The sequence below is a fragment of the Vulpes lagopus genome, chromosome 3 (assembly GCF_018345385.1).
Source record: "Vulpes lagopus strain Blue_001 chromosome 3, ASM1834538v1, whole genome shotgun sequence".
Taxonomy (NCBI): domain Eukaryota; kingdom Metazoa; phylum Chordata; class Mammalia; order Carnivora; family Canidae; genus Vulpes; species Vulpes lagopus.
The window spans coordinates 46,532,906-46,546,530 of NC_054826.1; the positions used below are offsets into that span (position 1 = coordinate 46,532,906).

Genomic DNA, 13,625 nt, shown 5'->3' on the forward strand with positions numbered 1-13,625 from the left:
ACGGCTTAGGGCATAGAGTGGGGCTGAATTTCAGCCTCTTGTGGGCTCTTGTGCAGTACATAAGCTACACAAACTTACACAACATCCAACTCTTCCCTACCCTCAGAACTGTCCTCAGAGCCCTCTCCCATTTGTCCATAATTATCTTAATGTGAGGGTCCCACGTTGAATGGAGTGATTAGACACTCTATCCTTCTGTATTCCATCTGCCTGAGAATTTTTCTAGAACTGACAAGATGCTGGAAGGCTGAAGGGGACAGGGAATGTGTGTTCTAGGGCCAAGATCCCACCCAAACCAGTTCAGTACCTGAAAGACAACCTGTCATATATGGCACCTCCCACAGCATTTTTAAAGGAATGAGTGGAAACCCAGTTCCATCAGCACTGACAGGGCCTGGGCTCCTTGCTCCAAAGGCCCCCCACACAGAATGCAAATCAATTTCAAGGCAGGGTAAGCTCCCTCCAGGCCCATCAAGGCAGGAGCATAGACATGGAGGGGTTGGCAAGCACCCTGCCACCTCTCTTTCCACTGAGTGAGGAATTATCTGCATCATCTGAAGATTCCCGGGACCCTTTTCCATTATACTGTCCTCTATTGTGGATTCAAAGGAAAGGAACAGCTGGGTGATCTGGGCAGGCCCATGGGCTTCATGCCTCCTCTATAGATTGACAACATTAATAATGCCTAACTCAAGGAAATTTTGTCTAAGTATTAAATAAGTAACCAATAAAATGGGTTTGCACAGCATCTGGAACACAGAAAGTACTCAATAAATGGCAACACTATATACTATGGTTAGTTTTTATCTCTGCGCCTGCTTCCCCCGCTACACTGTGATTTCTTGGAAGTCATTGTCTTAATGATTTCTGAAGCCCTAGTTCCTAGAACGGTATCTATTGAGTAGATGGATGGATGGTAGATGGTGCTGGATGGTAAACAGATGGGTGATTTCCAAACAGTCTGCCAATTGTCTCACCAGTCCTACACAATACAGGCAGTTTTCTTACCCTATACCTTAAAGAATAATGAAACTAAGAAAGCCAGGACTGTGTTTTTCTAAGCCCATGCTTTGTAAAGGACCAACAGCACTAGCATCATCAAGGAGCTTTTTAGAAATGTAGAATCTCAGGCCCTAGCCCAGATCCACTGAACTAGAATCTATTAACAGAATCTGTTAATCAGAATCTGTTAATCCCCAGGTGATTCCTATGGACATTGAACTTTGCAAAGTACTGGACTAAACTAGTTGTTCTTAATGTTGGTGGCATATTGGAACCACCTAGAGAGCTTTAAAAATAAAATAGTACTACCTTGCTTCCACTCCCAAAGATACAAAGTCACCAATTTTGCCATGGCCATTGAGCTTTATAAAATGTTCCCTTGGTGATTCTAACATGTAGTTGGGACTGAGAACCACTGGTCTGGCTGCACTCAGGCTGTGAGATACCTTCTGAGTCTGAGCTGCCTGGAAGGCTGTGAGGAATTGCACTCTAAACACTGGACAAAGCTTTGTCACATTGTCATTAGCTTGGGAAAGAGGGCTGGAAGTGACTGTCCCAGAAGGAGTGAGGCACAGCTGTGACTAAGCCAGACAGGTCTAAATCACAGGACAATTTTTATCTCTCATTGAGAGCCAGGGAACAGGTGCTTCTCCCACGGAGAAGATGGATTTGTCTGATCACAGCCACAGTTTGAGATGTTGCCTCCTTGCAGCCTGGTTTGGCTTCTGGAAGGAAATGACCCTCTAAAGTCCTTGCCTTCCTCACCTTTCCCTCCTAGGAGCTCTTAGGACCGAAGCTGCCATGGGGAAAGTAGCCAGAAACAAATAGTAGCCTGGGTAAAGCTTGTCTACTCAAGATGCCTGAGAACACACCACATTGTTTCTCTGTGGGAAAATAAGGAAGTGTTTGGCTTGATTCCCAAGATTGCCGCTTACTACAAGAGTGATTTGGGAAGGTCATTTAACCTCTCTGAGTTTTGATTCCCTCACCTATAAAATGAGAGGAATAATTTTTACCAGTCAGAATTATTGGGGTGATTTCTTAAGAAAAAGTGATTTTAAAAAATTAGAAAAAGGAAAAGGAAAAAAGTGATTAGTGTCTGGTGCAGAATAAGCGATTAATAAAATGTAGTCATTAATCAAAAGTTTAATCCATCTGTCTCCCCTTGCCTCACTTGTAGGCCTCCTGAAAGTAGACATGATTTTTTTTTATATTTCTTATTTTATCTTTCTCCCCATCCCCACTGCGCACAATGCCTATCATACTACCTAACAACTGCTTAAGGAATACCATATTTTTATTTTTGTTTTTAAATTTTAGAATACTAGTATTACAACAAATATAACATTTTCAAATAGCATATGCATGTTTAAATTTAAAAAATGAATACTTTCTTCTCTATTTCCCCACATATACTCTTTGTCAGAAGCAACCACCATTAAGAGTGTGGTGTTTATCCTTGACCATATTTGGCACATTTATAAGCACACAGAGACACATGATGCAGACATGCACCTCTATTGACACCTCTTACTGTGTGACCTTGGACAAGTTAATTGGCCTCACTGTGTCTTAGTTTCCCCATTTGCAAAAATCCCATTTCATAAAACAATGATAGGAGAGTAAATGAGTTACCATTTGTGAGACATTTGGAATTATTTCTGGGACATGGTAGGTCCTATATGAGTTGGTTAAATTAAAAACAAATATTGTTCTGAGATTTACTTTTCTCACTGATCTGTGTATTTTATAGAGCTTTTCATGTCAAAGTATATTTATCTCTCATACTTTTTAATGTCTTCATAGAACTACATTTTGTGAATATGCTTTAATTTATTAACCATTACCTATTGATGGACATTTAAGATGGTTTCAACTATTTCACTATAGACACAATTTGTAAGTATTATAAATCCTTACATGTTTCTGGGAACATTTCTGTCAAATAGACTCCCAGAAGTAGAATTGTTGGGTCAGAGGTTACGTACATTTACAATTTTGATAGATATTGTGAAAATTGCTTCTTAGAAGGTTGTACTGATTTACTCCCAATGTGGATGTGTATAAGTAACCATTTCACCACTCTATTGCCCATACTGGACATTTTTTTTCCCCATTCTGATGGTGGGTAAAAATATTAAATACTTAATAAACTGTATGGACAAAGAAGTATATAGATGAATATGTGATTGAATAAATGAACAAAATGAGCCAACATGTGAACCAAGGGAACTTGGATTCACTGGTTTATTTGCTCCCTGCCCCCAATACACTCTTTCTCCCCTGGTCATGAGCTCACTGTCTTCCCATCTCTGTCCACAGCCTGATGGAGTGTGCTGCAGAGCACCCGACTATTTTTAAGTCAGTGGAAAACTTTGTGAACCTGGTCAAAGGTCTCCTGGAGAAGCTACTCGATTACCGGGGTGTGATGACAGATGAGAGCAAAGACAACCGCATGAGCTGCACTGTGAATCTACTGGTGTGTGGGGTTGACTGCCTTGCCCCAAGGTCACATCACACCAGAGTCCTGGGGGCAGGCCTGGTTTTGGGTTTCACTATGCTCTTGATAGGGAGTAATGCTTTGGAAACCAGACAAAAGTGGGATTGAATCCCTACTCTGCCACCTGCTAGCTCTGTGTCTTGAGAATAACTTCACCATTCCCTGCTTAGTTTCCTCATATAGGAAATGGGAATGAGTGTTTTATTTAACACTTAACACATCATATGGAAGGAAAATGGCAAGAGAATGGTTAAGAGTATGAGCTTTGGAGTTACATAGTGCATGGGTTCTCATCCTACCTCTGATAATTAATAGAATAGATAAACCAAGGAAGTTTTCTGAAGGTTTAGTTGACTTATCTGTTCTATAGAGAAAATAATAGTACCTATTTCTTAGATTATGCAGTCCAGGGCCATGGTAAAATGCTTACTACATATTAGTTCCCTTCTCTTACAGAATGGAGTAATCTAATAACCAGTATTTACAGCAAATTAGTATGGGTCACGCAACCAGAACAGATAATCTCAAGTACAGGCTCCTAACCCCTACACCACATGACCTGCCAAGGGCCAGCTCCCAAACATTCTCTCTTCATATGTACTGTGATATGGTCATGAGACAGGGAGGAGCAGCCCCAGCACTTCACACCATCATGTAAGCCCACACTAAAGGGGTTTAAATGAATGAAGATGACCAAAAGGCCATGTTGCATCCTTTATATCATGTTCAATGCTCCAGAAATACAAATTCTGTCCTATAGTTCCTTTGTGTGGCCTCTGTTTACCCTAAGTGGACTCCCTTTTTAACGGGCTACATATTGCCATTGCTTTTCTGAAATGCTAAGGGGAGTTTAAAAATCCTGATTACAGTAGAAAAGAATCCTTTGCTAATAACTCCACCAGGTCCAATTTACATAAAGAGTAGGAAGAATAGTTTTCCAAGAGTTTAGCAATTTGTCTCTATAGAAAGGCAGAAGTTAGTTGAAGAAAATGACCTTCAATAGTTAGACTCTGATAAGGGACAGAGTTTGGGATAGGCAGATCCACAAGCAATTAGACCTTGCTAGCTTTAGGTGTGGTGTAAATACGGCAGGCATCAGGAATGAGGACAGAGAGAGGGTATCAGGGGCACTGAGGTCAGTGTGGCTCTGCCACCCATTAACTGTGTACCTTGAGACATCTGGAACATATCACCTCCTCCTCTCTAAGCATCCAGTGCACATGGGCATATTGGGTTAAACCAGGGTTTTCTCAAAGAATGGCTCATCAGTCAGACCATGACCTCTTGGCTGGGAATTTGTAAAGACTTATTTACAAATGTATGAGATTAGGATCCCTGGTGGTAGAGCCCAGGACCACTACTAGTCTAAATGACGCCTGAGCTTGAGTCAGGCTTCCTAGGTATTGCCAAGTTTAAATGTTTTTGCCTATCAGGTCTCATAGTAATTCCTCATACTTCTGTATCAATGAGAGTTATGATTCACTACTATCCTTGAGATCTATTACTGTTCCTATTACTTTGATTACTGCTATTACCCTCAGTCCAACCAGCTCCATCTGAGTACTGGGTCTGAGCTTATCAACATCAAGCCAAGCTGCCGTTTGTTGTAGACTCTATCAAAGTGGACAGCCTCAATCTTGACAGCCCATCTCTCAGTACAGCAAATATCCCAACTTCACTCCTAATATATGATGGTTGAGCTACCCCCTTTGTCCCTTTTCAGTCTAAGGATCAGGGAGGTGACTTTTAAGGCAATCTCCTAAAAAGGATGTTTGATGCATTCAGGAAAGTAAATTCTGTGCTCCCATCTCAGGGTCCCCAAATAGTAAATAGCAGTCTTCTGCACATCTCCATCATTACACCCCTGCCACTCTGCAAAGAAAAGCACTCATCACTGTTTTTCCTCCACTACCTAGAATTTCTACAAAGATAACAATCGAGAAGAGATGTACATAAGGTAAGATTTTTTCTAAAACCCAGACCTGCTGTGTCATTCTCCTGCTCAGTATCCACCTATGGCTCCCCACTGCCTTCAGCATAGAATTTAAACTTATCTTCTTAACACTAGATCCCTCTGTGTTCTGTTTCCTATCAATCTTTCCAGATTCAACTCCTTTTATTCTCTGATAAGCATAAGCAGTCCCTCATGCCATTTGGAGTTTTATGATCTGCCATGCTGTTTTGCTGTGTCCATGGCCCATTCTTTCCTTAACCTACCTTGTGGATTGAGCTGGTGAACTGCATCTACATTTGTTGAAGGGCTGGCACATGAGGTCCAAGTCCAGGGTTTATGAAGCATGTAGTTAGACCATTGGCCAGCCCAATCTCAAAGGGAAAAAAATACCAAGATGCATGATACGTGCTTCCTTGTAGGCATTTAAAAAACACTGATTTGAATACATCATGAAGGGATTTTGGGGGGAAGGAACATTAGCCTGAAGCAAAAATATCCCTTGCCAGTGTTTTTCAGAACCTCATATTTTTTTCTCCAAAGTTTTTTTATTGTTATTTTTACTCATTACAAAAATAATGCATACTTATTACCAAAACAATAGCAACAAAAAACTCATAAAATAGAGACAAAAACAAAAAAAATGAAATAAACTCCATAATCCATACATATTCTCAGACCCTTTTATATTTATATATAGATAGAATTCTATGCCTGCATATTTTTTACAAAAATGAGATCATATTGCTCATGATTTATCCTTTGCTTGACAAGAATTCCATGTCAACAGATGAATTTCAACATCATTTTTAATGAAACTATAAAATTCTCTTTCCAGAATATACTATAATTTATATAGCCAATCCTATATTGTTGAACATTTAGGTTGTTTCCAACTTTTTTCTATCATAAATAGCACAACAAAATTCTAAGATGTATGTCTTATGTGTCCAAGATATATCTTGCATGCATCCTTATGAGACAAGAGCCCATGAAGAGAAATTGACCAGAAGGTTAACACGCATTTTCAAGTCTTTTGACCCATTCTGTCAAAGGCCAGAGACTCCCAAGTCCGCACCTACTCTGCTCTTATTGCAGATATTTCTAGGTACTTGGTTTAGCATTATTCCAAGAATAGGAACTATCATTTGGATAGAAGATAATTCCATAGGCTGTCCTAAGCTTAGATGGTATTTATAACATCACTAGACATGACTTATTATAGTAGTAGAAAGCTTTGGAGTCCAAAGGGCCTAAGGTCTTCACCTTGTCTTTTTGGTGACCCTGGATACGATCACTTAGTATCTCCGGGCTGAAGTTTCCCCTTATAGAATGTTTCCATTCTACCTTCTGTTTTGAGGATTAAATGAGATGCTATAGGTAAAGTGTCTAGCACATGGATCCATCCCTCCAACTTTTTTTCTCTCCTTCCCATTTTAGAAACACAGATGGCGAGCCCCACATCTCCATAAGCTCTAGAGATTTGAGTTCTGTTGTAATCTAGGAAAACTGCATTTGCCTAAACCAAACAATGTGACAGGATATAGTCTGAAAACCTGTTCTGTTTGGCAGGCATAGTATTTAAAAACATTTTTAAATTGGTTGCCAAAATTTGAAAATCTAGAGATTTTACATAAAAATTCTCCTCAGCTAAGAAACTCAGAAGGTGTAGCAACACTGGGCCCTCCTCTTGTCCTGACAAAACTGGAGTACTCTGGTCATGACATCATCCCCATTCCTCATTAAACTTCACCCTGCCTACCTCATTCAAGCTGCCCATCTGGCCTATGTAGTGTTTGAGTTTGAATCCCTGGTCAGGTCCATCAGGTGTTTTCCTTGGGGCTCTACAGTAGATCACCAAATCCTCAAGTTGACAAAAAAGAGGAGAGGATGTCTTGGTTAATCAAGGAGTTGAAAGTAGCATAAAATCTGTTCCTATGGCTGCTCTCTTAAAGGTTTTTGGACCCAGCTATCTAGGGACTTAAGGGACCAAGGATGGGCAGGAGGATATAAGGTAGGATTCAGCCATGCACATAAAAAACTTCTAAAGAAACCTTTAGAAACCTCTAAAGTTAGAACACAAACTCAACATCCCCTTCATGCAAGCCACGTGTAATTCTACTGATAACTCTGATTGATGAGAAGGAAGATGAGGGACGAGAGTGGAATAGCCATGACTATAGAGGTAGAAATTGCTGATGTTGAGCCCTGGTTCTACTTCTTTCTTGCTCTGTCTACTTTAATATAAATCTCAGGTTTCTCATCTACAAAAGGATGATTGGGAGGATGAATTGATGTAATAAAGTACCTATTTGCTGGATGAATGAATAAGAAAATCTTTCTTTTTTTTTTTTTATAAACACATGACTTTTTTTATATATTTTTTTTTATTTATGATAGTCATACAGAGAGAAAGAGAGAGAGGCAGAGACACAGGCAGAGGGAGAAGCAGGCTCCATGCACCGGGAGCCTGATGTGGGATTCGATCCCGGGTCTCCAGGATCACGCCCTGGGCCAAAGGCAGGCGCCAAACCGCTGCGCCACCCAGGGATCCCAAGAAAATCTTTCTATCTGGGATGCTCATGCCTCACTCATCCCCTTACTTTTAGATCATAGCCCGACTATCATGCTATTCTGAACTTTTCTAGAAGCTCCTCTTCTCCCCACCTAGATGAATCCTGTTCTCAAAATACCATAGACCTGTCCTTCACAACATGGATCACAACTGTATTTTTACAATGTAGAGTCATCTGTCCCAGGGTTCAGAACTGGAACCTCACATTGCAAAAGGAGAGAAGGAGGGAATGTGGTTATGGTTGAATAGTATATTCTCCCTACTGACAGCCCGAGGTCTCCGCAGGAATATCCAATCTTGAGGCCCTACCCCACTTCCTTTTCTTACCAGAAAATGCACTTCTTTTATGCCATGAGAACACTGAAGAGAGGGTAAGAGCTATGCTTTATACCACTGTAGCTTGTTCATTCTCCTGGACTAGTACAGTGTTCAGAGTACAGACTCTGGAGATAATTAGCCTGGACTCATGTTCCAGCTCTTCCAATTATTAGCATAAGACTTCTGATGAGTTATTCATTTCACCTTCCTTAATTTGTCTTACCTGTCATATTGCATTGGCCAGACTCCTCACTATCAAGTTGCATGCTGGCTGGGATAATACTTAATGTTTCCAGTCCACAGTTTTCTCATCTAGAAGTGGGAATTCTCAACAAATCTATCCCCCAAAGTTGGAATATGAGTTTGTTAGATTAAATGATGTAAGGCTTTCAAAATACTTAGCATGGTGTCTGTCACACACAAAGTATTCCACTAACACTAAAGGCTACTGTAGGGGGAGCCAATTATGAGAATACAGTCCTTTGTGGTCCTCAGAGGTGTCTAGTTGTTCTGTCTGACTCCCAGTTGGCCCTACTTCCTGCCTCCTTATTATTAAACCTGGTAACCTAGCATATTTCCCTGAACAGGTACCTGTACAAACTCCGTGATCTTCACTTGGATTGTGACAATTACACAGAGGCTGCCTACACACTTCTTCTCCACACCTGGCTTCTCAAGGTACTGCCATTCCAGTGAAGGTGATTTGTGCTAGGATCTCTATGGGGCCCTCATAGCAAGTTTAAGAGCTAAGAAAGAAAGACAGAAAGGAAACAAAGAGAGAAAGAGAAGTTGAAAGTGAGGGAGAAAGAGAAAAACAGAAAGGAAGGGAAAAGATGGGAAGGTAAGGCAAGGCAAAAGAATTAGCCAATAAATTTTGTTTTGCTGTGTCCCCAAACTCAACATGGCCAGTTACTGTTCTGCACTGCTTTGTCTGGTCACATAAGATTTCAAGTGACTTTCATATTTAGTAACAATAACAACCATCTCAGATATGTTTTATAGTTTTATATAACATCCAAACATCAACTATAAATCATTAGCATGTCCAATTAACTGTTTTCCTTCTCTCAAAAATAGTGTTGTAGCTGGCCAACATCTAAAGGATTTCCTTTCGCCTTTGAAAAGCTAGGACCATGTCTTATAGGGATTTAGGGAAAATCCCTACAAACCACACATATGAGCCAAGAGAGAGTCAAATAAGCACAACCAGGCAAAAATCAGGAGGCATTTCCCAAATGGAAACTGCAGACCAGCATCTCTCTGACTGACCACTCACATCCAGAGTGATGGGCAAGCTGGCAGAAGTGTTTGCAGGGCTTCCTCTTGCTTCTCATCAGTAAGAAAGATGCCTACTTTGGGCTGCCTCTCAGCCCCCAGGTGACTGTGTCTGTGTATTTTCTCCTCAGTGGTCAGATGAGCAGTGCGCATCACAGGTCATGCAGACAGGCCAGCAGCACCCCCAGACTCACCGACAGCTGAAGGAGACACTCTATGAGATCATCATAGGCTACTTTGACAAAGGAAAGGTAATTTGTCCATGTCCTTCCTCTCGCTGTGGGGACTTTAGCTATGGGGAAGGATAGTTCCTTCTCAGACTCTGCACCGCATCCATCTACAGGCCTGGTCAGCCCTTCTTCCCAATTCTAAGTCTTATTACTTCTCTCCACATTCTCCACTTCTCACCACTTTTGTTCAAGGCCTTGTCATTGTTCACTTGGATACTCAACGGGTTCTAAGCAATCTGCCTGCTTCCTCTATTGCCTTCATCAGATCATCCTTCAAACAGGAAATGGGGATCACAAAACATACATTGGATCTCATCATTCTCCTTATAGTCATCTCCATGGCTTCCCCATCCCACTAGAATGATTATACAATCCTGCTCATGACCTCTGTGGCCCCACATGAGCTGTCCTCATTTCATGCCTGCAAGATCCCACACATCATGTCAAGCTCCTTTCCACATCAGGGTCTTTGTACTTGCTTTTCCCACCTTAGAACATTTTTCCTCCATGGCTTTCCTGGCAGACTCCTTCTCACGGCTCATGGCTTTGCTTAGATGTCATGTCCTCAAAGACACCTTCCCTGGCCAGCTTAGACAAAACAGCATTTTAGAATATGAACACAGAGACTTGTCTAGTTCACTGCTGAATGCCCAGTGGCTAGCACAGAGCCTGCGATGCCATCACTGATCTTTAAAGAATAAGGACACAAAATGTTTGGTTGGGTTTGCTCAGAAGATTAGCCAGACCAACTGCTTCCCATCTTCCAATCTCCAGTGGAGCTTTAGGAAGCACCAACCCAAATGCAGCATTCATCCTGTAGGAGATGCAGCATGTGGGCTAAACTGCTCAGGCTGGAGCCAGCTTGGTTTCAAACTTTGCTCCTCTCCCACCTACCATTCCCTTGGCCTCTTAGAGACTTCAATTCCCACCCAAAATAGTGATACTAATAGTACATATTAACTAGTTGTATTGTGAAAATCAGGTGAGAGAGTGCATGTGACACACCTAGCATAGGGTCTGGTACATAGTCCTATCTTCTTAAATGTTAGCTCTCCTCTTTACTGTATTCTGCCTTCAAGGCCCCAGTTAATTGGTCACCCTCCATCAAAACTTTCTTGAGTCCTTCAGCTTACCTACAGCCCTGCTTCTCCTCTGAATTACAAGGTCTCTTACAGTTTATAAGGACAAAATTTAATGGACTTAATTTTGGTCTGTTCTGTCACTGCAGTTCATTGTATCTGTCTTGGCCAGATCTCCCCACCTTCCCTGGAAAGACAAAATGAGGTAATGTCTGTGGAAGGGCTTATAAATTCCCAGGATTTGAGCAGTTGGAGAACACTGTTTTTATAATTTACAATTATAAGCCTCTTGAGGGCAGAAAGTCTGCCATTGCTGGAACCTCCTGCCCTGCTGGAATCAAGTCAGAGCTTCCTATTTGTTTACAGCTGATTGAGTCTGTAACTGTGAAAGCCCCAAAAAGGACATGTTGAGTTTTGTCCTCTATAAACTATCCAGTCCAAATCACCTTGTGCTGAGTATAGAAGAAAAAAGGCATCATCCCTCATCTCAGGGAGCTTATCATCTAACTGGCAAAACAGACATCCCAATCATGATCTCTTTTGCATATTACCCTTTGGCGTTGTACAATAATGGAGGATGGGGGGATGTAGTGCCAAGATTTGGGAGCAGAGAGGAGAGAACAGATGAGTACAGCTCACTCTGATAGACACTGCTGTAGAAGGTTCCAGAATGAAGCCCAAACACATTAGCATCCCTTTACCTTTGTTTTGCCACATTTCCCCTCATGGAGATTTATTGCTCCAGGCACACACAATAGCTTTCTACTCTGAAAGTCCACCTATCAATACTTGGTGGACTCCTCTACGTCCCTCAAAACCCAACTCTTACATCTATTTATGTGTATGCTTTATCCACTTATGTTTCATGAAAGAAGAGACTGTGTCTTATCCATATTTATATCTGTTCCATCACCATATACCATACCATGCCTAGAAACCAGCAGGTGTCCAATAGTTAATGTATGAAATTCAGAGGGATCAGTGACTGTCAGAGGTCCCAGTGACTATAGGCATACTCAGGAGGAAATCCTAGGTATGTGACTCACTCCCTGGCCCCTTAGTGGTCGCTAAACATATGGGGAGAGCATTTCTGGCATATTATGGTAGGAAATTCGCAAATACTTACACATGAGCCAAACAGTCCTCTGACCCAGCTCAGGGACTTTACCATCATCTTCTTGCCAGGCTGAAGAGAAAGAAAGGCCCAGTCCAGTCTGGCCTGTGGACTTGGTTCCTCCTGGCACATAAAGCATTTTTATGCTGCTCACTAAGTTATCCACAGGTTTACAGCCATGGCTCCTCCACTCGGCACTTGCTTTTATTTATTTTTATGCTTGGATGCAGAGAGAGCATTTTTGCTACAAAGCACACACTACATTTTGGCAACCTCCCCTCTTTCCTTCCCCACCTCCCCTAGCTTCTCCATTTAGATGCATTTTCCATTTTAAACTGAATATGAAATGTGATGGGTGTCCCTTGAGATTGCCAGATCTCTAACCCACTCTGCATCTCCCCCGCCTCTCTGCAAAAGCTCCCAACCCCCTTTAGTCCAAGATGGAAGTTTGATCTATTGGATTCAGCCTAAGACAAAGCAGAGAAAAAGGAAAATCCCCTATATCCAAGGTTTATTTTCTCAGATTTTTTTTTCAAATGAAAAAGATCTATTTACAAAATTTCTTTTTTATTTTTATTTTTATTTTTAGAGAGGGAGTAAGGGGCAGAGTGGGAGGGAGAGAGATAATTTTAAGCAGGCTTCATGTCCAGTGTGGAACCTGATGTGGGGCTCAATCTCACAACCCTAAGATCATGACTAGAGCTGAAATCAATAGTTAGACATTTAACCGATTGAGCCACCGGTGCCCCTTACAAAAACTTCTAACTACTCTTTTCATTCTCTAGTACCAGCTCCATCTCCACCTCTACGCAGCCCCCTCCCCGCTCATATACTCCAAATAACCCCATTATGAAGAGACAGGTATAAAATTTCAGCTGTGCAAGATAAATATGGTCTAGAGACCTTCTGTACAACATTAGGCCTATAGTCGACAATTACCAGGTCACCCCCAGGTGTGCATTCTAACCCAGCTTTTGGTTGGGCATGTGACCTGGGACAATGTCTCTGCCTAGCTGAACCCCCATTTCTTACCTGCGAAATGCAAATGTTACTAGTCACCTCCCAGAGTAGTTGCGGAGACCCAGAAAGCATGCAAATAAAGCATTTAGCCTAGTCTCTGGCTGCTCCATTATTTGTCACAGAACTAGAATGAGGGGCAGAGGAAGGGTCCTGCTCCCGGAGAGGTACCCGGCTCCCTGTACATGGGGCCGGGCCTGGGTCTGAGTAAGGCTTGCAGTGCAGTCCCAGGAGGCAAGCTCCAGCTAGCCCCTTTCTCAGCGAGGGTTCTACAAGCCCGGGGGAGCCCCCTAAACTTTGTGCTCTTGACCTTCCTGTAGATGTGGGAAGAGGCCATCAGTCTGTGCAAGGAGCTGGCGGACCAATACGAGATGGAGATCTTTGACTATGAGCTCCTGAGCCAGAACCTGGTAAGTCTGGGTGCCCAGGGTCTCGGCTCCTCAGAGATACTGGGGACGAGGGAGCGGGAGGCCAGGTGGGGTCAGGACAACAGAAAAAGCCTGGGAGTGGGGCCTGAGCTGAGTGAGGCTGCTGAAAGCTTTCCTTCCAGTTGGCAATATTTTC

General features: G+C 42.1%; 1 protein-coding gene across 1 annotated transcript in view; it reads left to right on the forward strand.

Moving 5' to 3' along the window:
• The window catches only part of DOCK2 (dedicator of cytokinesis 2), a 398,532-nt gene that overhangs the window by 353,796 nt on the left and 31,111 nt on the right, over positions 1-13,625 (forward strand). The window contains exons 35-39 of the mRNA XM_041750396.1: positions 3,325-3,481; positions 5,419-5,459; positions 8,934-9,024; positions 9,753-9,872; positions 13,382-13,471. Of these exons, the coding sequence (XP_041606330.1) occupies positions 3,325-3,481; positions 5,419-5,459; positions 8,934-9,024; positions 9,753-9,872; positions 13,382-13,471 (499 nt within the window). The remainder of the gene's footprint in view (positions 1-3,324; positions 3,482-5,418; positions 5,460-8,933; positions 9,025-9,752; positions 9,873-13,381; positions 13,472-13,625) is intronic.